This window comes from Molothrus aeneus, chromosome 7 (assembly GCF_037042795.1).
Source record: "Molothrus aeneus isolate 106 chromosome 7, BPBGC_Maene_1.0, whole genome shotgun sequence".
NCBI classification, from domain to species: Eukaryota; Metazoa; Chordata; class Aves; order Passeriformes; family Icteridae; genus Molothrus; species Molothrus aeneus.
Window position 1 is genome coordinate 8,465,710 of NC_089652.1, and position 24,190 is coordinate 8,489,899.

At 45.3% G+C, this 24,190-nt stretch overlaps 2 protein-coding genes across 7 annotated transcripts in view; one reads left to right on the plus strand and one right to left on the minus strand.

Moving 5' to 3' along the window:
* Positions 1-390: 390 nt before the first annotated feature.
* C7H2orf88 (chromosome 7 C2orf88 homolog) lies at positions 391-19,621 on the plus strand. Of its 5 annotated transcripts, none has more exons than XM_066553530.1 (3): positions 391-409; positions 11,835-11,907; positions 15,938-19,621. In XM_066553530.1, exon 3 carries the CDS (start codon positions 16,097-16,099, stop codon positions 16,358-16,360), a length of 264 nt encoding a protein of 87 aa, XP_066409627.1. In that variant the 5' UTR covers positions 391-409; positions 11,835-11,907; positions 15,938-16,096; the 3' UTR covers positions 16,361-19,621. The 5 variants fall into 5 exon arrangements, with proteins under 5 accessions (XP_066409627.1, XP_066409628.1, XP_066409630.1 ...); XM_066553531.1 differs by lacking the exon at positions 391-409 and adding an exon at positions 6,475-6,573; XM_066553529.1 differs by lacking the exon at positions 391-409 and adding an exon at positions 6,604-6,747.
* Positions 19,622-21,422: 1,801 nt separating this feature from the next.
* The window catches only part of HIBCH (3-hydroxyisobutyryl-CoA hydrolase), a 36,842-nt gene continuing 34,074 nt past the window's right edge, over positions 21,423-24,190 (minus strand). For both annotated transcript variants that reach the window (XM_066553505.1, XM_066553507.1), the window contains exon 14: positions 21,423-21,627. In XM_066553505.1, coding sequence (XP_066409602.1) covers positions 21,512-21,627 — 116 coding nt within the window. In that variant the 3' untranslated portion in view covers positions 21,423-21,511. The remainder of the gene's footprint in view (positions 21,628-24,190) is intronic.

The following is a 24,190-nucleotide window of genomic DNA, read 5'->3' on the forward strand; positions in this document are numbered from 1 at the left end:
TTAGATAAACATTTGTGTTGTGTAGAAACGTGTCATTTATTTTAATCCTCTTCTTGATTAGCTTAGAAGCTTCCTAGCCTAAATCATTCTGTGATTCTGGTTTCTTCTTTTTCACTTTGATGCTAAGTATAGGTTGTTCTATGGGAGAAAAAAATGCCCACATATTCTATCTCGTTTTTTTGAGCAGAGTGCCTTTATAGTGTAACTTTGTCATAATTATCTTCTTAGCACATTTTTAAGCAACCAGACAAATTCTAAGTATATAATGCTGGGTTTTTTCCTGGAAAATTTTGCAAATATGGTGACTTAAGCAGTTCTAAATATCTTTGCACAGGTGTTGCTGACTGGATGAAATGAATTTCTGCAACTCAGCCCCTATCCAATAAAGTCCTGCAGGATACACTGATGTGTAAGTACATGAGTGAAACTGAGCATGTTCTTCAAATTCTGCTGCTAAATGAGGTATTTTATCATTGAAAAAAAAAAGTTCTTCCCCAAATGTCTCATTGTGATAATTACAAAGTGCTGGGAGTTGTTTAATGGGTATAAAGTTCAGTGCACACACTGATTTTGTTTTTCCTTTGAATTATAGCAGTACATGCACATCCAGCTAACACCAAAAGAAGTTAAACTAATAGCAATGTGCTAAACCTATTTTAAATATTCAGGATCTCTTCATACAAGAGAGTGGAATTAGACTTTACCTCTATATTCTATTGTATTTTAACTTAACTGTAAAAGCTATCAAACCTTTTTTTCAGAGTAGGAGGATGGGACATTCCAAAAATAATCATGATCTAGAAATCAATGTTGTGCCCTAAGGTTTGGAGCAGTCGTGCAATCCCCGCTGTCATTTACTTTTGGTAGTAACAGAGTTGAAAACTAGGGCAGCACTGAGGGACTGCCATGGCATGTGCTGGGGCATCCTGCAATCGTATTTGTCCTTGCTTTAAATCAACCTGTTTGCAAACACCAAGGAAATGTTTTTAAGAGAATAAAAGCTCTGAGAAAAGGCTTTGGTAAATCTTGGTTGTGTGTAGAACAGCAAAAACAGATGAGAGTGGTGTATAATGAAAGAAGAATTAGGTAAACAAAAGAAAAATCCATAGTTGAGGAAAAGAACACCTTTCCCATGCACAAGGTTTTTGAAAATAGAGCCTTTATTTAGATGGTGGTTCCTTAATCTATAAAGCTGTGTTGCAGTGACCTTCTTTGCATTATGGGCTTGATTCTGAAACTCTACTAAAATACTTATTAGAATGTATTCACAGCATATCAGGTACAACTTCAAGGCTTTTGGATTATTAGGAGGTTTTAGTCAATAACAAAAGTTTTCAGGGCTTCATACCTCTTTAGACTTTATAATGATTCTTGTCAGACTGTGCAACATTTTCCAACCCATGCAGTTAGTGGATTACTGCACGTAAAAATAGATTTGGTAAAGTCACCACGTGGCTGTGGGCATGCTGGGGGGAGCTCCTGGGGCAGAGAGTGCTTGTCATGGCTTCCTTTACCTCCTCATCTGAATTAGCAATACGTGCCTCAGTGAAGCCCTCCCTAATACCAGGGTCTGTCGGTACAGTTAAAAAATGAATTGAGAAACAGAGCAAGTTTTTCAACCAGTGACCTCTGACTAGGGATTGAATTGGTGGTTGGATTTGGATAAATTCATGGAGCTTTGTAGTCCTTTTTTGAATGCCACATCAGTGGGTTCTTAATTGAACTTAAGCACTGCTTGGGAAACATGGTTGTATTTTCTCTGCTTTCTGTTGGAAAGGCAGGGAGAATCTGACCCAGCATCATGGTGAGCAGGACTGATGGACTGAGCGTCTGAGCAGCACCTTGGCAAAACCTGAGCAGGTGCTACTGCTGCCAACCACACAGCTCAGGTGAGAAGATGTGGAAGAAAGCTGGGGTTACTGGAAATTGGGCACTATTTACAGGTGATATGGGAGGGAGCTGAGGCAGAAGTGCATGTGAGTAGTCCAGAAGTCAGTGTAGGATATTGTGGGTGTGTGAGACAGAGAAGAGGAATTGAAGGCTTGGAGAGGGGTTCGCAGATGTGGAGGAACTGTGAAGAGTAGCAAGGGCAGGAACTATAAAATTGTGTCAGAGGGAGGGAGAAACCAGATTTCATTTATTCTGTTACCCTTGGACAAACTCATTAAAACTTTGCCATCTGGTGCAGAGGTTGTTAAGTGACAAATTTTAACCCAAAAGAGGCAGGTTAGCAGTTCCTAACCCTGGTTCCTCTGAAGCTTCAGCACTGCTGAACCCTTCAGTCTGGATATCATTCCAGCAGTTCCAATGCTAACACCATTCCCTGACTTCTGTGGTTCAGTTTGCACCAGTTTCCCTCATTGCAGCTGGATTGATGCTGCATCCACATCACTCTGGGGTGAACATGTGCACACAGAGCAGGACCTGCCAAGAATTTAGAGGGTTTGGCCTATATTGTAAGAAGAACTAGCAAACTCCAATAAGCAAATAATGAGTAAAAATAGCTAATAAAATAAATACCAGGTCTTATGACAACAAAAAGTCAAACCTGCTTTAAAACTATTTTTCTGGAGGGGAGAGGGCCTTCCTCACTCCTACAGGAAAATGCTTTCACTGAAATTTGGGAGAAGGGTACAAGAGGCAGCATTATCTGGCAAGTTGAGTTGCAGGAAAGGCTTTGATGCCTGTGCCCTCCCAAGCTAGTCCATGCCCAGCAAGGGTTCTGCACCCTGGCACAGGGTGGGGACCTTGAAGCCCCATAGCTTCTGGGCAACTGCTGCACCTCTGAGGCCTCCATGTTGAGGGCTGGGGCACCTCAGATTTGGGTATTGTGGTTTTTAACATCACAGCACACACGTCTGGCCCCAGCCTTGCACACTGAAATGCTTTACCAGCTAAATATTTCATTGACTGCCTAGCCTGTGCCTGGCTGTAGTCATTTCAAACGGATGCTCTGCATTTAAAAACAGACTGCTTTGCCTCAGCCCAACATAATCAGCTGTCTTGCCAGCTCTACAGCTAATGAAATACTAAATCTGTTTTAGCACCCAGAAATAAATACAGGCTCGAGGTTCTTGTCACATGTATCACCCTCTCCTTAGCTCCCTGTCCCTGCCACATCACACTGAGGTGCTGCTGCTCAGGCCAAGGCTTGTTGTTGGGTGGTGGCACAGGAGATGAGCAGTGCACTAGACCAGACTGTTATCTATTGGGATGCAGTGAAGTGATCCAGCCAGGCACCAGCTGTGCCTGCAGCCTGTGGAATGCCTGCCCCACGGCACCAAGATGCTCAGTGGGAACTGCATTCATTTAAAAGCTGAAGATAAAAGTAGAAACTTGCATTAGAAACCAGGCTAGAATAATAAAGAGCACAGTAGGCATAAGCATATACAAAGATATTTATAATTTAGTTACAAAATTCTTGTTTAAAAACAGGATGTAGTTTAAAAGTCATTGTTGTAGCAATACCACTGTGTTAATGCAAGGTGACCATACCTTTCCGAAACTTCATCTTGTTTTAATTTTCAGGGCCAGGAGTTTGATTTTTCTCCTCTGGCCACCTACAGATGAGCTAAAACAGTAATAAAACATTTGCACAAGCTCTGCCCAGGTCAGCAAGTCCCGAGTCAAAGCTCCTTGAAACCAGAGGGCAAAGTGTCACCAGCTTTAACAGGTTTTGGGTCGAGCTCCTCAGGCCTGCCCCTGTAAACCCTTGCAGCACTTGCTGAGTGCCCAAGGGCTTAATCCTGCCTGGGGAACTTGTCACTTAAAAATCACACCTGTGAGGACCTGAGGTTGAGCTTTGGTCTCCTGTTGCACCCCAGCTCCAGAAACTCTGCCTTTGGTCTCTGAGGGAGCATGGCTCCCATTAGAGCTGGATGAAATGACACAGCACATGTAGTGTGTACAAACCCTGCACCCAGCACTTGGCAGCACAATGCTTTCTCCAGGCCCCAAGGCAGTAATTAGTAAAAGATGAGGGCTTTTTAATTCACAGGTGGACTGTTTGCAAGTAATGAGTGTAATATTGTGTGCTGTTGTTGGGTGGTCACAACAGCTGTAGCGGCAGTGCTTTTGTACAAGGAGCTGCTGGATTTTGTTGGTTGTGTATGCAGGGGTGGCTGCCTGCTCCCTGTCCCCCAGCTTTCCAGATTAGGGAGGGTTTCTCAGCCACTGGAGGAGCAGAGGGATGCTGTTCTTATTTTTGTGTACCTGTCCATCCCCTGGCTGTGCTGGCCCTTTGCAGCCCCTCCAGCATGCAATGGATAATCTGTGACCAGCAGCTACAGTTACAGTGGTGCTTCTCTTGATGAATGTTACCAGTGCAGTGTTTTCTTTGGCTTTGAAAGCACTGCAAGAAATTCCTTGGCAAGGCAATGACTGACTGGAAATGTGTTAGAAACTTACTTGACAACTGGAGACCTGCTTGGCAATAATCATTGAGGTGCTGCAGTGTGCCCAGGAGCAGGCAGCAGAGCTGGGTGAAGGGGCTGAGAGTCAGTCATGTGAGGAGGGGCTGAGGGAGCTGGGGGGGTCCAGTCTGGAGAGAAGCAAGCTCAGGAGAGATCTTCTTGCTCCCTAAACCACCTGAAAGGAGGGTGTAGTGAGATGGCTTTGTCTCTTCTCCCAAGTAACAGCAACAGATCCAGAGGAAATGGCCTCAGGTTGTGCCAGGAGAGGTTTAGGTTGGATATTAGAAAAATTTCCTTCATCAAAGGGATGGCCAAGCATTGTAACAATCTGCCCAGGGCAGTGGTGGAGTCACCATCCCTGGAGGTATTGAAAAGCTGCATTAGGTGTGGCACTAAGGGACACGGTTTTGGAATGTGGTGGGCATGGCAGTGCCAGGTTATCAGTTGGACTTGATGACCTTGGAGGTCCTTTCCAATCCTAATGATTCTCTGATTCTATAAAACCTGCCTAAATAGATGGGAGACTTAGCCAGAACTCAGCACAGACACTGGAAGTGAATGCTGAGTGCAGTGAGGGGCATGAGCACAGTGCCCAGCCCTGCAGCATCTCTGGCTTTTAGCCTGTTGCTGTAGCACAAGCCAGGGCCAGCATGAGTCTTGTGTCCCCAGGCCTGTCCCATCAGGGCCAGGAGACTCCTGTGAGTCCTGGGGTGCTGTTTGCCAGCCCCAGCCAGGTGTGAGCTCTGTGAAAGCCTCCCAGAGGGGATGCCCAGGCATGCTCATGTGTATTGTACAGTAGTTTGAGTGTCAAGAACTCCCCAAAAGCAGGAATGCTTTACCCAGGGTGTCTGTTTTCAGCCTCTCTTATTAAATAGTTTTTATTTTTAGCATAGCTTTTATTTTTGAAAAATTGAAAATGCTATTTTAGTTTGCTCAGCTTTCATTCTGGAAGCTTTCCTTTGGAGTGGGGGTGTTTCCTAAAAAGCTTTGGTATAATTAATACTTCTCTGTGGTTGTACATGATTTGATGCTGCCTGACAGGATAAAATCAGAGAAGCATCACCCAGGCCTCTCCCCCAGTCTCTTCCGCTGTTTTCTTTTGCTTTAAAGCTCGCCGGTCCTTGTGTGCTCAATGTGTTCTGGCACCTCAGTGCTGTCCCAGGGCTGAGGGGAACACACAATGGTGATGGCCCTAAGCTTTTATATGGCAACTCCATTCTTTGAACACCTTTTCCATATTTCACAGAATCACAGAACTGTTAGGGTTGTTGGAAGGGGCCTCTGGAGAGCATCCAGCCTCCTGCCAAGGCAGGGGAGCAGGAGCACAGGAATGCACCCAGGGGGGTTTGGAATGTCTCTGGAGAAGCAGACGCTGCAACCTCACTGGGAAACTGTTCCAGTGCTCTGGCACCCTCAGTGTAAAGTTCTTCCTCATGTTTCGGTGGCACTTGTTGTGTTTTACTTTGTGGTCACTGCTTCTCGTCCTGTAGCTGGGCACCATTGGAAAGAGTCTGGCACCATCCTCTTGGCAGCTGCCTTTGAGATATTTATATGCATTAATGAGATCCCCTCTCCATTTCTTCTTCTCTGGACTAAACTGGTCCAGCTCCCGCAGTCTCTCCTTGTAAGAGAGTGCTCCAGATCCCTCATCATCTTTGTGCCCTCTGCTGGACCCTCTCCAGCAGCCCCTGGTGTTTTTGTACCGAGGAGCCCAGACCTGGACACAGCACTCCAGATGTGCCTCACTAGGGCCGAGTAGAGAGGGAGGAGGATTTAAAGGAGGAGAAGCCAATGAGAGGCGCCTTTCCTGCCTGGGTGATTTTTCCCCTTTTCCCTTATTTTAAATGGCAGGGCCGGTGCCGGCGCTGAGGCGCGGCTGTGCCCGGGCGGGGCGGGAGCGCCGAGGCCGGGGCGCTCGGGGGCTGCGGGCCGGGCTCAGGTGCCGGCGGGGGACAGGTCGGGGCCGCGGCACCGCCGCTCCCGGGCTCGGCGGCGCTCCCGCCCCCGGCCCCGCCCGGCCCCGCCGCCGCCCCGGGGAGGGCGGGGAGCGCCCGGCGGAGCGGCGGGAGCGGCGGCGGGCGCGGGGCCCTCCCGGCGCTACCTGTGCGAGCGCCGCGGGGCCGGGCGGGGCCGGGAGGCGCTCCCAGCATGGACTTTGACGGTGGGTTTGCGTCTTTGCCGTTCAGGAGCCTGCAGGAGGCGGCGGCGTCGGTGGGACGAGGGCCGGATCCCGCGGGCACCGCCGGAGGAAGGGGCAGCCCGGCGGCCGGGGACCGTGCGCGGCGGGGCCACGCTTCCAGCACGCTGCTCGCACGGACACCGCCCCGCCGCGCCGGTATGTGCCCGGCTCCATCGCCCCGAGCCGCGCCGGGGCCGGGAGGGAGCGGGGATGCGCGGCCGCACCCGCGGGGCCGTGGGCAGCGCTGGCCTTCGGCCGCCTCGGGCTGGTGTCGTGCCGGAGAGCGGGGAGACAGAGCCGGGCTCTGAGCTGGGGTCTGTCAGGACAGCCGGCGGTGCTGCCGCCTTACTCCTGCCATCCTCTCGCAGCGAGGTGCCGGCCGCGGACTCCTCCGAACTGGGCAAAGCGGAGGTGCCGCTCCCCCTGAGCACCCTGAGGAAAGGTGGTGCTACAGCGGTGGGAGTGATGCGGAGTGGGAAGGTGAACGGCGTGGCTGGTTCTCTCCAAGCGCTGTTCCTGCTGTGGGGAAGACGTGAAGCTGCTGTGTTTGCCGGCCGAGGTGATGTGAGGGTCTGTCAGCCCCTGCTTTGCCATGAGCACCTTTCCAGGTTTCCACACTGACTCTTATACAGAGCAGGTTACCTTCATCTGGCATGTTATAAAATACAGATTTAATAATGCAAGACCCATCATGGCAAAAATTCTTAAACATTTAGAAATATTTTATGCTTTCTCATAGTTCAGTAAGTAGCAATCCAAATTAGGTTTCTAAATATAGTCATTTTAAAAAAGGAAAAAATGCGGGGATTTATCCTGTACCCTTAACAAAGTGGCGTTTTTAACCTTCAAGTACATACAAATTAGTTTTTCTTCTGAACATCACGTTCTGCTGAGAACATTCTTGCTTTAAAATCACCTTGGTTGGTACAAGTTGTCCAAGGGGTTGGGCAGAGCCAGGACGCTCCTGTCCCTGGGGCCAAGGTGTTTCCGCGGGCAGGGTCCTGGGGGACAGGGCTGGCAGTGGTGCCAGGCTGTGCGGGCACGGCTGCCTCGCCTGGCTCCCGGCCCTTTCCCGCTTCCCAGGCGCGAAGGCAGCAGCTGCTGGAAGCAGGAGCTGGCACGTCAGGAGTGGTGGAATTCAAGGAAACAAATACCGGGGGAGAGCCGTGAGACAGAGTGATTTTTAAGGCTGACAAAGTTCTTTGTTGCAATTCGGGGTGGCTTTTGTACAGCTGGAGCATCTGGTTGTTTGCTCCTCACTTTGTCCTCTTACTTACTCCTCAGTTTGTGTGAATCAGTAGTAACAGAGTTGTGATTTAAAATGTGGGGCTGTGTTCTCCTGTGCCTTCCTATGTGAGATGTGGAAAGATGGCTTTCCTGGTGCATTCCTAATTCCCATTTCCCTTTTTATAATTGGCTTCTGGAGATTAAAGAACAGAATAGGGTCGTGTGCTGCCTTTATTGTGCTCTTCTGTGGTTCATCTTGGGCAGATCTTGACCATCGCCTTCCTTCTGACTTTCATTTGTGTTACTCCAGCGGAGCCTTCAGCTTCCTGAGGGTGTCACAAAGGCAGGCAGTGTCCCTCATTCATACCTTATGCTCTGCAGCTCCATATGTTCGTGGTTGAATCTTGTGACAGCCACTACAATAAAGGCCGACCCTGTCAGCCTGAGGCACCGATCCGCCGCTCTAGCTGCTGCTGCTGCTGCTCCTCAGCTCCTGCTGGCAGGATCCCCGGGCTGGGCAGCAGCCAGCAAGAGCTGCAGGAGGGGCTTTTCTTGCTCGTAAAGATTTGTGCATCCCTTTTCATTGTCTGCAGCTCTGTCTCTGCCAGGCACCTGTGGAGGACAGTAATGCACCTTTACAAACCAGGCTGGATCCTGAGCCTTAGTCTGAGAGTTAGCAGCTTAATGTCTCAATGGGTTCCTGAAGAGGACTGTTAGTAGGAAGGCTGTGACTCCATAATTAAGTTGTTGGGATGAACTTTTGTGGTATATGTAGGAAAATTCCTGTTTCCACTCTAGTTGGTTACAGCGTTGGAGCATTGCAATAAACCAAGAGGCTGCTCTGCCTGGGCCTAGGGCTGTGCCTTAGAGCAGTCTAACCTCAGTGTGGGACTTGGCCAGTGTCTCTGACACCTTTGCTGGTGTGCCTTGTGTTTTCCCTTGCTGTGGGGATGGTGTTCAGACCATGGATTTGCAGCTAGTACAGATGGGAGGGGCTGATAATTACAAGACCTGTGGGCTTTGCTGAAAGAAGTGTTGGACCTGCATCCTTTGGTGTGATGCAGGGCAAGGAAACAGCTGTACATATAGATCAAAATCTTTATATCCATTTCTGGTATTTTATTTCTGTTCACTCACCGGTTTTGAGCATTATTTTGTATTTGGGGTCTTGGAGAATTTTGGATCTCCTCTATCACTATTAGCTTTCCCTTCCAAAGGCATTCCTCTATAGTTTCTGTAGTTGGGTTCCTTAAGTCTTGGCTAAACTTTCTGCAGATGGAGTTTCTGAGAAGCCCTGAATCTTCTTCATGCCCTTTCTTCTCCAGCCTCACTTCAAGGCCTTAATTGCTAAGGAAATCCATTGGTTTACTGTTACCCTCCTAGAAAACAGGCTTCCATCAATGGTAGGCATCCTTCTCCTGTTCCTGTGGTAGTTAAATTAATGTTTCCTATTGTCTGTGGTCTGGCAGAGTCTGTACTGGTGCGTGCATGTATTCTGAGACACATTCTGAGAAAAAAACATCAATACATTGTAAACATCTCTGTCTAAATTTGGACTAACAGCAGTCTATACAGCTGTTTGGACAAGTAACTGAGATAAAATATGAACAGAACCTGTAAGAGGTTTTTAGCATCCTGTTCTCCAATGGCCTTTGGGCTGCCCCCTGAGCTGTGTTGTTGAACAGGGGCACTCACACTGTGTGTGCAGCTCTGGTGAGTAAACTGCTGCACTGGAGGGAGGATTTCAGGACAGGCCAACTGGGTACAGTTTTACTTTCATGAAATTAGACAGCTACCAAGCACACAATGTTCTTTGCTTTTAACAAGACTTCTTCTTCCTGGATGAAGAATAACACTGTGGCTGCTGAGGGCTGTACCTATTGGCATTGCTATTCTCTGAACTACTGGTATTTTCACCCAAAGGTTTCTTTTGGTATTTCACCTTGGTTTGCTGCTCCCAAAGCTTGGGTAAGATTGCTAGAATGGTGCAGAAAGCACTTGTTTTTGTTCCTGGCTTCTGTGGGTGTGTGTCTTGCGGAGGGGCCAGACTGTTTCTTGATTTTATGGGGGTTTTTGCCTTCTTTAATTTTTGTTTTAAGTCAGTGCTAGTTTTAGAGTTCCAGAGTTTGTCAGTATAAAAACTCACATTGACACAGCTGTACTATTTAGCAGCAAAAACACCCCACTTGCACTGTGCATGTAAATCATAAAGTGAAGTAAGAAGAAACATTTTCTTCTCTCTTGTTTTTTCCTCTAGTTTGAAGATTTTCCGTGTTCCTTAACTGCATTGCTAAAGTGCTTGAGAGATGAAAATTGACATGGAAATTGCCTCCATTAAATAACTCAGTACTCTGACAAAGGAGGTTGTGGGCAGGTGCGGCTCAGTCTCTTCTCTCAGGTAACAAGCAATAGATCCAGACAAAATTACCTCAGGTTGTGCCAGGAGAGGTTTAGGCTAGGTGTTAGCAAAGATTCTTCACTGAAAGGGTGCCCAGGATGTGCAGATGTGGCCCTTAGGGACAGGTTTTAGCTGTGGACGTGGCAGTGCTGGGATAATGGTAGGACTTGATCTTAAAGGCCTTTTCCAACCAAAGCAAATTTATGATTCTGTGATCAGCTGTGCTCTTATTGAAAAACCTATTAAAGTAAACTAGAGGTCTGCCTGATTTGGAAAAGCAAATTTATAATTCCCCCATTCAGTTAGAAACTGGCTTAGAAGCCTGGAAAAGCTTTATCAATTCTTGCCATGGAGGGGGAAAAACCCGAGCCTTTGAAATTCCAGGACGTTCCTTGAGACAGATAACCAGGAGACTTTCCCTTCCATGCTAATCCTGCACAGCAGTTGTTTGCAGTTGCTGCATGCAGCCTTTCAATCTGTAGCTCTTATCTCTTGTTGGCACTAAGCGACAGGAGAGGGAGGGGATGGCTCTGAGAGCAATGAGAGCTCAATTTTTGCTTTTCATGTCCTGAGCTGTTCTGGGATATTTGGGTATCAGTGATTGCCTGAGGCAGCAGAATCTTTGGTATTGTGCTTGTCTAAAAGTAACTGTAGCTGTTTAAAACTTCCTTTTCCTAGGATGAGTTGTTCTAATGAATGTTACGCAGTGCATCTCCTCTGTAGGATTTGCAGGAAGCTGGATGTTCAGGAGAGCAGAACTGAAGGCCTGGTGGGTTGGACTGCTCTGGGAGCCTCTGCCTGGGGCTGCTTTGCACAGGGAGCTCAGAGTCCTGCAGGGATGGAGGGGATGCTGTGCACTGAGTGAATGATTCATGCCTCTGCCAGTTATGTGCTGCTGCTCTGCTCACAGCTGCAGAGGATCCAAAGGCCAGTGCCACGAGTGCTCCTGAGTTACAGCCCACCTTGGAAGGGAGAGGGGGTGCTCTGGGTTCCCTCTCTGTTATTACATGGAGGGTGTGAATATTTTAAGTGATTGGGTGCAGTTCAGAGGTGCAGATGCCCGAGTGCTGTTTGGTTACCTGTGCTGGTAGGTCACCTGCCCAAAGTCCAGCTTTGAATAGCTTTGTTCCAGAGTTTATTGTTCCCATGATAATGGCAGCACTGGGATTGTCTGACTGTTCTCCCTGTGTCCTTGGATGGTCCAGGTCTCAATAGAAGCTTTGAGAGGGAGAAGGGAAAATGGGAGAGAACTTTTGAGGTTAGGCAACAGATGGGCACAATACCCTTCCCATATCCTTGCTGAAATCCTCCTGACCTGGACTTGCTGTGGGAGAGGTTGGCATCCTCAAGATGGTCAGGAGCCACTTGCCCAAGCAGTGGCCCCACTCTGAGCCCAGCATTAGGTGCTGTGTGTAAATTGTTGCAGCCTGTCATTCAATCGAATTTATTAAGTGCTGTATCATCCTTTTACCTTTGTCAAAGTCAAGTTCTGAGTGGGAAAAAAGGCAGGCAGCCTTGTGCAAGGCCAGCACTACAGATTCATCACCTTGCTGGTGAATATTGTGCACCTCTGACGTCCTGGAGGGTGCTAAGCTCTGTTCCTGGGTTCCCTTTGCAGACTCCCAGACGTGAAGTTGTCTGTGCTCTCCTGGGGACGAGGGGACAACCTGTTAGAAACAGACGTGGTTCTGGTAAGTGGCACTCTGAGCTTCTCCTGCAGATACCCAGGGGAAAACTGAAAGTCCCTGCTGGAGGAAGAATCATATCTGAACTCACAAGTTTGCCTCTGTCACAGCAGGAATTACTTGCTGCCTTCAGCTGGGCAAAGTTGCACATTTTGAAGCTACTTTGAAAACTTTGGCTTATTTTTAATCTGGTGACTGCTGTAACATAAATTGTTGCAGAAAGCAGTTTCTTATAGTGTAATATTGAACTTCAAGGTTTTTTTCCTGAGGTTCTCATGAATGGAAAAAAAGTAGATGACATCAGGAACTTACCTGCTTATGATGGCTACAGATGTTGCATAACAGCAAAATGCTTGCTCTTCTGCCTGTTTTCATCTTATGCTGGTGTATTCCAGAGGCCAGTGAAACCCTTAATTTTTGATATTGCACATTTACCTTTTTGCAGTTAATTTATTGAGAATTTTAATGCTTTTAAAAATCCTATTTGTTTTTTTTAATGGCAGTTATGTGATTAATGCTTTTTTCCTCTATTTCATATTGTCTAATAGTGAATTGCAGGCATCCTGTCACCATTTTTCTGTTTCCTTCAGTAGAAATGAGCTTACCTTGGCAGGAAACACTTTGCCAGGCTGGCAAAGAGACTGCTTAGCCCTAGTGTGCCTGCTGAGTTCAGCTACCACCCCCTCAAAATTTTCTCTCTCCTAGTATTACCACAGTAAATAAAGTATTAGGTGAAAGAACATCTGAACTTGTCCTTGGGAACTTCCAATTCCAATACAGAATCGATTGTTTTCAAGACTTCCACTAAAGTCATGCACAGTGTTGTGCTGAAGTTAAATGAAGCATTTAAAAACATTTTGACTGTGCATCCAGCAAAATGGAGCACAACTAGTAGCCTATATTTTTCAGATGAATGAATCAGCATTTCACCTACTGTAAAATCTGTCTCTAAAAAGAGAAGATGATTTCTGGTTTCTGATGGTGCTGCTTTAGCTTCTGGTTGAGAGTGAGCAGAGCAAGCAGAGCTCGCTGACCCCTGGCTCCAGCTAAGCCCAGCAGCTTTGTCACGTGAGGAACTGCAGAGCTCTTGGCCTGAGCCCCAAACCATCTCTGCAGTGATGTCTGAGGCACAACTGGCTCAGAGCAGAGCTTGGGCACTGACAGAAGCAGGCTCCTATCACACAGTTTGGCCTTGTGCAGTTTCAGGATGCAGCGTCGTGCTGGGAGTAAAATGAGCTACTCTGATTTGTTGGGTTTTTTCCCTCTCAGGGTATGAGCATTGAGAGGAAAGGTAGGGATGTTAAAATCTGTCAGAACTTAACACTCTGGAGATGAGTTAGGCAGAGAGGATTTAAACAGCATTTCACCATGTGTGTGCAGGCAAGGGCTGTCAGCAAAACAAGGAAGCAGCCAAAAGGTTGAGGGCAGCTTCATTTGCAATTATTTCTGTGCCAACAATTATTAACTCCAGTAGACCAGGCACTGTAACACTCACTGCAGTGGCTTGGAAAGCACTGAGCTCTGTAAAGAATGAAATGAGCAACAGGCAAGAATTTAAACTTGGGTCCATAACTTGGCTTTGAAGCTCAACTGATTTGGAACAGTTGAAATGTATTGTGAGTTGCCTTGCTGTCTGCAAGCTGGGCCACCCTGCCCTCTGTGTAGGACAGTCCCAGGAACATTTGACTTGGCCCAGGTGAAGAGGCAGAGGTGGTGAGTTCTGCAGAGGAAGATGCTGACCTTAGGGAATTTCTCCCTACCTGCTTTAAGGAGAAGTTTATCCTCCCTCTATTCCCATTCTGTCCTTTCCATTAGACACTAACTCATCTGCTGGTGTCCCCTAAGAGAAATCTCTAGCTGCACATGGGAAACATTAAAGCAAGGAAAGCAATGATAAAATCCTAACTAAAGATAGCTTCTATTTAACAGACCTCCATTAAAAAACTTAAAAAAAAGGAAAACCATAGCTCCGGACTTGGATGAAAAAATCCAAATCTGAAAAGTCTATTTTAAGGAAAGTGTCAAGGTTAAACTCTGATAAAAATACACTGCAGCTGTGCATTACCTTGGCTGGATCAAGACTGCAGCTTTCAGGCATCAGCAGTGCTGGGTGGTACCTGCTGTCAGTGATTCTTTACCATGTACTTGGAGCTACATATTTGTCCAGAAGAGAAGTGGAAGTGCTTAGTATTAATGTTTTATTGATGGTAAATATTGAAATTAGACATTCACAAGATATTACTATTAAAGCTTTGAATTATTCAGCTACCTGAATTGCTTTCAGGCCTCTGGTCTGGAGGCATGGTAAGTTTGATCAGTGTATGTTATGGACAGACATGGGTATAGATATAGGGATAAATGTAGTTTTTTGTGTAATAAGGGAATCCTGCTGTTTACTCATCTAATAACAAGTTATCCATCCAGTCTTTACTCATTTACTGATGAGATATTGAAATAAAAATCTGATAGCTTAGCTCTCCTCTGTGTTGGGTAAAACTGCAGGCAGAAGTCTGCCCTTGGCAGCAGGGTTTGTGTTACAGGCCTGTGGACTACAGTGCCTGTCCCAAAGCACTGGGCACGTGCTGCACAGGTCAGTGTGCACAAAGAGACTCACTGAACTTCACTGAGGTGATCTACAAATGCTCCTCTACAATGCTGAAATGTCCTGCTACACAGCTAAAGGTGTGGCACCGTTTGTGTGGACTTGGTGCTTTCTGGAGCCCTTTAGGACTGACTTCCTGCCAGGAGTGCCAGCCACTCCTTCTGTGCTGCACTTCAGCCCTACAAACAGGTAGCAGTGGTTTTTATGAAGCAGCAAAGAGAGGACAGGAGCTTGTCCCAGGAATCTGGGATAAGTTCAAGGTTCTCCTGAGCCAGCTGCTAGACTGGGGAAGTCCCATCCTACCTGTGAAGCACCATTTGCCTGCAAATGGGATTGATTTCCTCTGCAAATATTTGCCTTTGATCAGGCTACTGGATTGGAGCCCCAATTTCCTCCAGTGTATAAAGGAAATAAATAAGGCTTAACATCTTTGCCACGATTGTGTGTTTTCAAAGGCTATTTACAAAAAATCTTTAACTTTGGCTGACCTTAGTACAACGTCATTGGGTGAAGCTGCAGGGAACAGTTGGTTTCTGTGCTGTGCAGTCTTTATTTTGGCTGGCAGTCTGTTAACTCTGATAAGTGGGTAAGCGCATGCCAGGCAAAGTCAGGCGTAGCGTGAGATTCTGCTTTGCCTGAGAGGAAGTAGCCCCAGAAACAGCTTTGTAGGCCAGTAAACCAAAACCCATATTTGGTGTTGACTAGCTCTGGATCTTGAGGACTTGAAAAGGACTCGAAAAGGACCCTGCCAGGTGTTTTGTTGGTCTCTTTCCCTTCTCCGGGTGTAGAGCTGTCCTGCTCTAGTGAGAATGGTGCTCTGGCTCTGTTGTGCTCTCAAGTGTTCTGCCTTGATCACAGCAGGCTGCTGCTGCTTTCCCTACCCTCTCCAGGGAAAAAACAAAACCAGCTCTTGTTCCTTGTGAATACCTTCTGGTGGCTGCCCTGCTCCAGCCTCCTTCAGCAACAGCAGAATGACACTGGGAATTAGTGTCATTGTGCCCAGAGGGCGTGTGACAGCCATGACATTGGACTTTGGCTATGGTGGTTGTGTGGTGCTGCTCTGGGGTGGTTTTGGTGTTTATTTCCAGCAGCAGCAGCAGTCCCTGGAGCTAAACAGCATTTGTTTGCAGTTTCAGGAGAAGCATAACGCATTGTCAGCTTGGAAGAGACAGACTTTATTCTTTTTATAATATTTTACATTCCTAGATGGCCTACATCCCGTCCTGGGAATTGCATTCAAAGGCAGCGTGAATTCAGGTCAAACTTTGCCTACTTGTAGTAGATGGATGTTACCAATAAAAACATTTTACGCACGCTGGGCAGAGATTTACTTAAGCCGCTTCTCCAAGCGCCTGTAGTGAATGTACATTTCCTTTGAGCTCACTGAGAATGGTAACGTGTTTATTGCCTTTATGTGAAACACTGTTTTGACAGATTTCCTCAGAAGAAGCACAAAAGGAGATGTCCTCTTCTTTGAAAATAACTGGAGCCACTGGCAAGAAGCAGCAACGCTCTACCGAACAAGGGAACCGCTTCCAGGTTATCCAAACATGCTGCTGAACTGACTTTTGCAGCTGCATTTTCCAATGTACCATGGGATGCATCAAATCCAAGGCTGCCTTCCAAGGTTCCAACGCTGTGCAGGATGAGCGCATCGGGGCAGGCGGCGAGGGCTGTGCTGGGGAGAAGTCGTCGCTGCTGGCGGTGCAGGCGGAGGAGAAGGGGCCCTCGAGCGCTGCCGTGCTGGACTACGCGCACCGGCTCTCCCGGGAGATCCTGGAGCAGGCGGTCAAGCAGTGGGCGGTGACCGAGAGCAAGTACAGCGACATCCCCTTCATCGAGAGCGACGTGCCCTGAGCCTCCTGCCAGGACAGCCCCTGCTGTCCCCTGAGCATCACCGTGGGGAGGTGTCTGCAGGGAGAGCCTGAGAAAATCTGCCTTTCAGCCTGGATTGCTAACAAACCACTTGGATCGCAGTAGAACCTGTTTGTCAAGTGTCATTCCTTGTCAGCCATGTGTTGAGTGTACTCTGTCTTTGTGCGTGTTGGATGTGAGCAGAAATCAGCATTAAAAGGGGGATGAGAAGACTGTGGCTGCCCTGCACCTCTACAAGCACTGCCACAGAGGACAAAACGTGGATTATTTCTGTGTTCTGCATAAAAGATCAGTGGTCTGTCTGTAGGTGAGATGAACTCTCCGTGCTTGGTGATTTGTCTGCGTTTCGCTAAAGTGAAATCAAGGTGTGCATGTAGCAAAGGTTACTGCTATCATAAATTTTACTTTTGATTCTGTGACCTAACCAAATCTGTAAAATCACAAAATGAAGGTGATGGGAGGCGCTTTGCAAACCCCAGTAGTATTCAGGGAGCCATTTGGATGATGATGCTATTCACCTTCCATTGAAGTGAACTAGTGAGAAACGTGCCAGTGTCGATAAGCAGTGCATTATCATTAACAGATGCTTCTGTAAATGCTTGAGAGCTTGTCTCTAAAACCCTGCAGTAAGATAGGTAAATGACATCTGGTGCTGTGTTCAGACCAAAGCTGTTTGGTTTTTTGGTTTTGTTTGGGGTTTTTTTGTGTTAGGGTGCCAGTTTGGAAGGATTTGGTTTTGTTGTTTTACTGTAACCCAGAGAGATGTGCAAAAACTACTGCTGGTAACTGGTGAGAGGAACCTTCAGAGGTGTGGCAGTGCTTTAGGACAGTTTGCTTCATGGCAGCTGTGGCTGCATTTCACTGCAATTCCACTCTGTAGCATCACCCTTGGGATAGGACATCTTCCTTCACCTTCTGTAGGCTGCTGCTTCTCCATGGGAAAACCTGTCCATGGCAATGCCAGCAGGAGCCTCAGGAGCCCCATCCATGAGCAGTGCCCTGAGTGCAGAGTTAGGGACCAAGCCTTAGGCCCAAAGCTCAGGGGCTCCATTTCTCCCCCAGTGCATTCCCACACAGCTCCCTGCTTGCCCAGGGCTCACAGCCTGACCCACTGCACTCGAGTGCACCACAGACACATCAGGACACCGATGGATTGTTTCATTCATCCCAAAGGTACAATGTTGCTGATGCTTTATACAAAGTGAAGGCCTTCTAACAGCTTGGCTTTTACCACCTGTTTGTTCTTTTCTCTGTAATGCCCAGTTGAAAAGACATAGTTCTTTTTCCTAGATCAAAATGTTTTCCATTTTGTTTTCATTTGATAGAGAAATGCTTTCCATACTGGCTAAAGCTGTTACTATTTTTAAAAGGTACACATAGTTCTAGTAAATGATCCAAAGCATGATTTTTCAAGCAATGGGAAGCAAGCAGAAAGAGGACCAAGTCAAATGCTGTAGAAAGACAGTCTATGAATTGAGCTGTTTTGCAAATGTTGTGACACAAACTTAGGTATTTGAAATTCACATATATGGGGAAGTGGTTTTATCAGGAATGGAGGGTGAAAAATGCTCCTCTATGACACAGCACAAGGCTGCCATTAAATCCCAGTGACCAGACTGGATTCCCAGTGACCTGCTATTAAGGCTGTTTCAGGCTTTTGCTGGAAAAGGGAACAAAATCAGCTTATGCTGTTAACGTCGTCCTCTTTGAAGTTACGTAGTCGTCTTCAAAGCCATTTGCAAAGTGGGACCAAGGTTTTATGGTTCACTTAAATTCTCCTGATAAGTGACGTTCCTTTGAGTTCTACAGCACATATTTGATCATACTCTCTTTGCTTTAAAATACCTCCATATATTAGTGTGAGTTAGAAAGCAAAGCCGAAACACTGATCAAGTACATATCAATTGGATATTGCTTAACCTCAGTATTAAAAAATATTAATATTCTAGGTAAAATAAAGCTTTAATACAAAAAAGAAAAAAAAGGGCCAACCTTTCTAACATGAGTGTGGGCTTGAGAATGTGAACACTGCTAACCACAGTAATTAAAAAGCCAAAGCTGCACAGCCATTGTTGGCCAGGCAGGTGAGGAGCGGGTAGAAAACTGCACTCGCTGTCAGAGCACCTTGAGGTGGATCTGCCCTGGCCCTTGTACAAGGCACTTACAGGCACTGAGGTGCTGCAGTGCTTCCTGCTGCCACGTCTCAAATCTTTCCTCTGGATGTGGCCTTAGCACCTGACACTCTTCAGGAATATCAGATGCCCTTTTGAGAGCAGGCAGAGAGAGTTACAGCACAGCTGAGGTTCCACCAGAGCATCCCCTGTGATCAGCACTCGGCATTTCCCAGAGGAGGGGTCACCCAGGCACCCTGAACGTGCCCCTGGGACTGCTCCCTGTGGGGTGGCTGCCCTGTGGGGTGGCTGCCCTGCCTGCCCCACAGCTGCCCCCGGGCTGACTCAGCACCAGCTGCTTGGTGGCCCAGCCAGTCCCCACCTGCAGCCACCAACCTTGGCATTCCCTGGTGCCTGAAGATTCCAGCAGCTCCAGAGTGGCCCCAAGTGCAATTCCAACTGCTTTAGGATGCTTTCCATGACACTGGCACTTCAGGGAAGGCACAGCAGCAAATGGAGAGCAAACAACAGGGAGATGGCTTCTCACCAGGAAAATCATCTCTTTTACAGGATGCTGTCCTTATAAATAATGCACTTACCCTTAATAGAAAATAAATCTGTTCAGTGCTACAGTCTGGTAAGAGATGGAGGGAGATAACTCCCCAGAGCTCTGCTGTATGTACATTTAATAGGCACAATACTAATACATTGTAAAAATAAAGACTTCTTCACCAAAATAAATTTATGCTAAGCTGTGCTAGAGTTTTAGAGCCACTGACAGTGGGTTTCCAGCTAAGTTACCTTTGATTCTTTGACTTCATTTTGTGTAATAAAGGCACTCCAGTTTGGGACTGGCATACTCTGCAAAACTGTTTACTTCTATTTAGGAGTTAAAAATACATTTGCTTTATATTTTCTCCAGGAAACAAGATTAATCTGAGTGGGTATGATGTGACTGACTTGATAGTCTAATAATGGTTCAAAATACATTAACTGCAGCACAACTTTGTACAGTTGACATTTCTGGACTAAGGCACATCAGTATTCCCAAATAAAACACACTACAATATATTTTTACAATATTTTTTGTGGAAAATATTTTCTTGTGGACCAAATAAAATTCAAATTACCATCTGCTTGTATGCCTTTTATTTGAAAAAAAACACAAGATTGCGAAGATTGGACAGGATCTTGTTACCTTGAGCTTGGGATAATTCTTGTTCACATAAATTCTAGAAGCAACTGAACATGCAAGTCCAAATTTATTCATTCAAAAGTATGCTCTTCCTAAGATCTTGTACAATCAGAGAAGCCATGATCCCTACTCCCTGGGAATTATTGTTTTTTGTTTAATATGGTTGGCTGAAGATTGCTCCTTTTATAAATAATAGAATTATGGAATAATAATTAAAAATAATGGAATTATTAAGATAACAAATCTTGAAAAAATTATTTTAAAATAGCAATTGTTTATGAATGTAAAACATATAAAAATATTAAATAATACAGGGGGAGCACTTCTTATGTGGGACCAGCTTGAGGTAGAAAGTCCTGTGACACTTTCAGACTTACCTAGAGGTTTTAATGAAATCTCAATTACTTTGGGAACTAAACTCAAGGACAGTCCCATAACAAGTATGTCCACAGTAACATACACTTGCAGCTGAAATTTTAACAATTTTATCTTACAAGACTCTAGTGCCAAAGCAAGGTGCCATTTTTTCTTGATTTAGCTCTCCATTTGCTCACCTCTGATTTTTTGAAAGTCACTCTTGGAAGTTCACCTTGATGCCTGAATTTCCTGGACTTAGTTTCCAGGCAACAGCTCCTAGAAGGAAGGAGCCTTAAGCCATTGTAGACCATTGATGTTCGTCATAAAAAAACTGCCCAACATTGAAAACTCCACCATGGTTCTGCTGTAGCTCTGACTTTTTCATTCCCCACTGCTGACTATGGCATTTGAACAATAGTTTTCTTCCTTTGTTCTTCAGAGAAGCCAAAATTTGTACTTGTGACCTGCCTGTAAGTGTAGAAGCAAGCAGAAAGAAACACTGCTACGTGCTCTGATGAAGCATAAAAAAGAAGGCGTAATGTTGAAGAAAGATTAGTAGCTGTCTGTATACAAAAGAAAAAATAATTCTCCCTCCCACAAATACTTGTATCAAGGGGTTCTCGTTATGTTGTGTAACTTCATGTCTTATCAGCATCAGAACCCCACCACCTTGAATGCACTGGAGATTGCTGCTTGGTGTTCACAGCAAGGTTTGAGGCACTTGTTTCTTCACCACTATTAGACCAAGAAAAACCAGCAATTTTCTGAAATCGTGAAATACTGATTATGCAGTTGAATCAGACATAATGACATTTTAAAAAGCGGGCTATGCAAGCGAAGTGAAGTGTGCTTCAGGCTCTGGCAAGATTATCACATTTGAAACAATGTTTACATCACACAGCAAGGCTGAAAAATTACAAGTGTTTAATCAATAGAACAATTTTTTGTTCTCAGACTAATAATGTATCAGTCTGAGCTTTTATTTAAAAGGATATTTAACACCATGGATTCTGTCTTCCATTTTCCTTTGTAGCTCTGACTGCATTAAAGGTTTAACCATATTTTATTTTCATTGTACACAGAAGAATCTGTGGCACAATCCCAATTTACCAGATCAGTGACAGAGCCAAGAACACAAAAGGTCTCTTGACTTTTTGCTTATTAGGTCACCTCTTAAAATGTGCTCTTTTGCCCAAGGGCTCCTCCTAAACTAAGAGCTGATGCAAAAAATTAAATGTTAATCACTGTCTAAAGCTGTAAAAATAACAATTTGCCTTGAAGTAATTTTTCCCATTATTAACCAGAGATACAATTATTTTCTCATTACAAAGAATGTTCCTGAATGCAAAAAAAAAAAAAAAAAAGAAGAAAAATAGACTTGTGACTAAAAAAGTCTTGTCCAAACTGATCACACTGCAGTTAATTTTTGTATCACAGAACTAAGCAGATAGATGTCAATAGGTTTGATCTTTACAGCTTGAGATCATCGTTTCCCAGTGGTTTAAAACAATTGTCCACAAATTCATCACTGACTTCTTCTAGAGCAGATGGCTTCCATTTGGGGGACTGGTCTTTGTCAATCAGCACTGCCAGGTGAACAGAGAAACACCAAAGTTACTCATGAACTTCCTCCAATTAAAATGACTTAAGACTGCATCGAGACAGATCACTACAGTGATTCCATGGGGGAGACAAATCTGTGTGTTCTGGAGAAGGCAGAGCTCCTGTAACACAGATGTTTCTACTCTAGCAGAAGTTCCTGAGTTGTGACCTGCCCAGAGATGTCTCTGGGAGTTGCTGGATGACACAAGGAACAGTGAATCACTTCAGAGCAGCCCAAGATTTGAAGGAACAGCCCTGAAATGAGTGGTTTAGTCAGACCTGCCACTCGTGGCTGACTTACACTTCATGGGAGCCTGCGAATGGCACTTTACAGTGCTGCTTTTGGACAAGGCTTTCACACCTCTGTGCAAAATCTGACTCTTGGGAGAGTACAGGAGATGACTCAGTGGTGCTAAGTGCCTAAAGCTAATTTAAACACATCACATTAATAATGAAATAACTCATGAGGAGGGTGTTAATTATTAAATTAACATTAAATGGGAAACCCACAAAGGTGGGAACTGAGGGTGTTTATTTGTAAATACTGACAGCTGCTGAGGCCTGGGTACATTTAACTGTGACAATCTGTATAACCTTAGTACACAGACTTTATGCTGCAGCCTGGGAAATACAGCACTCAAGATAAAAACCATCACTGAATGAATCACATGTAAAAGGCTAACAAGAAAATGCCAATTCCCAAAGAACATTCTCTGTATCACAGGAATGTTGAAGGCATGTCAGCAATGGCTGCATTAGCAAACAGTAAAACAAGAGGGAGTTAATTTGTGTGTAAAACTGACCAGTATTAATGGACTTCCAGAGCATCCTTCCAAACACCTTTCAAACTTTAAGAAACCCATAAAGGTGCTACTGAAAATGTGACATTTTTATCATTTAAAGAAGAACAGCTGTAAGAACTGTGGCTCCCTAGGATGCACTGGTTGCCAACAACCCTCACAACCCTCATTCCCTTCAGATGAGTGAGATCAGCACCTGATTTGGAGATGCACCTGTGGCCTGGGGGAGGCTCCTGACCAACACAGCCCACAGCATATAAGAGAGGATGGGCAGGACAAGGGAGCACATTTCCAATTTCTCTCCTGAGAATGGCCTTTATTTGTTTGTTTTCTGACAAAGAGTTTAGAGGAGAATGGTTCTAAAGGCAGGTGACCTATGGCACTCACAAAGACCAGGTATTTTCAAGAATAACAGCTATTTTTGGGTAAGTTGTCATGTTTTTCTAAACTGAGTTTGTTCTTATTGAGTGAACTAGAAATATCCAAGATGAGGAATGTGTAAGGGGGTGGAATGTTATGTTCAGTTAAAAGAATACCTACCTAGAGACTGTGCTTATCAAAGTAACAGGCCTTATGGTCTGCCCACCAGCTTGTAGAAAAAAAAAGATGTGACCTGAAAACTTATCTTTAACTTTTCTGTCTTTAACCAATGGTTGAAAATGGCTAGAAAATACACACAATTCAAATGACAACTGCACTAATTAATATTTCTGTAGCTGAAGATACACAGGCATACATCCCCACAGAGAAAGGCAAATCAGAGCCCTACACCTATTTACTTGTAAACAGGGAACTAAGGACTCCTTAGAAACAAATTAATTGTAAAAGGTAACCCATTAAATGGGAAACTTCAATTGCACTGAAAACAGAATCCATGAGGACAGTTCTTTAGAAGAAAAGTCCTGTAAAAGAGTGCTTTTACTGTGATGTTCAACTGGGTAACTTACTGAAAAGATCTTGCAGGGGATTTCTGAACACAGTGAAACCACTGATTGCCTTGGGTGAAAAGATGTAATTATCCCAAATCAACTATATTTATTCCATTGGAATAAAAATTATCAACAGATTTTCTTCAATTTTAGTTGAAGTTCACAGTCTAACTGTTATCCACAAGAGTCAACATTGACTAGAGATGGTTTAAATTAGAGAGGAAAAAGTGTCCATGTGTATGTTAGTACAGCTTCCCCTCTGCCATGCTGTAAGTGCTGCTAGTTCTCCACTCCAGGGTACTGCTGTCTATTCAAGTTTATCTTTCTGTTTGGATCTGTGGCCAGTTTTACTCTGGAGGATAAACTCAATGCTCATAATGGTCTCTCCAGTAGAGTCTTTAATCTTGTATGAGTCAAAATATTTGTTTTCTAGTAGAATCATGAAAATAATCCCTTTCTGCATTGACTTCTTTACATTTTGTATCTCTCCAGCCTGACATCAATCATTAAGAAAACAGAAATTCTGAAGACTTCTAAGGTAGGCTAAGAGAATTCATTATGATAAAAGTAACTGAGCACAGACATTGTGTTAAGGGTTTGTTCTTGTGTTTCACCTTTTTTAATCAAAATCCCAAAACCCTCTGTTCAGTAGCAGTGACTTTACCAGACTTCAGGTAGTGCTCTGTTGCTGAGCTTCCTCCAGCACAGTCTAAACTCTGGTATTTCCAAGCCCCTGACATTCTGTTTGCTGCCATAAGTCTCTCAGCTCGTGCAGGGCCCTGGGGTGCCCAGGGTACAGCTCACATCTGCCAGCCCTG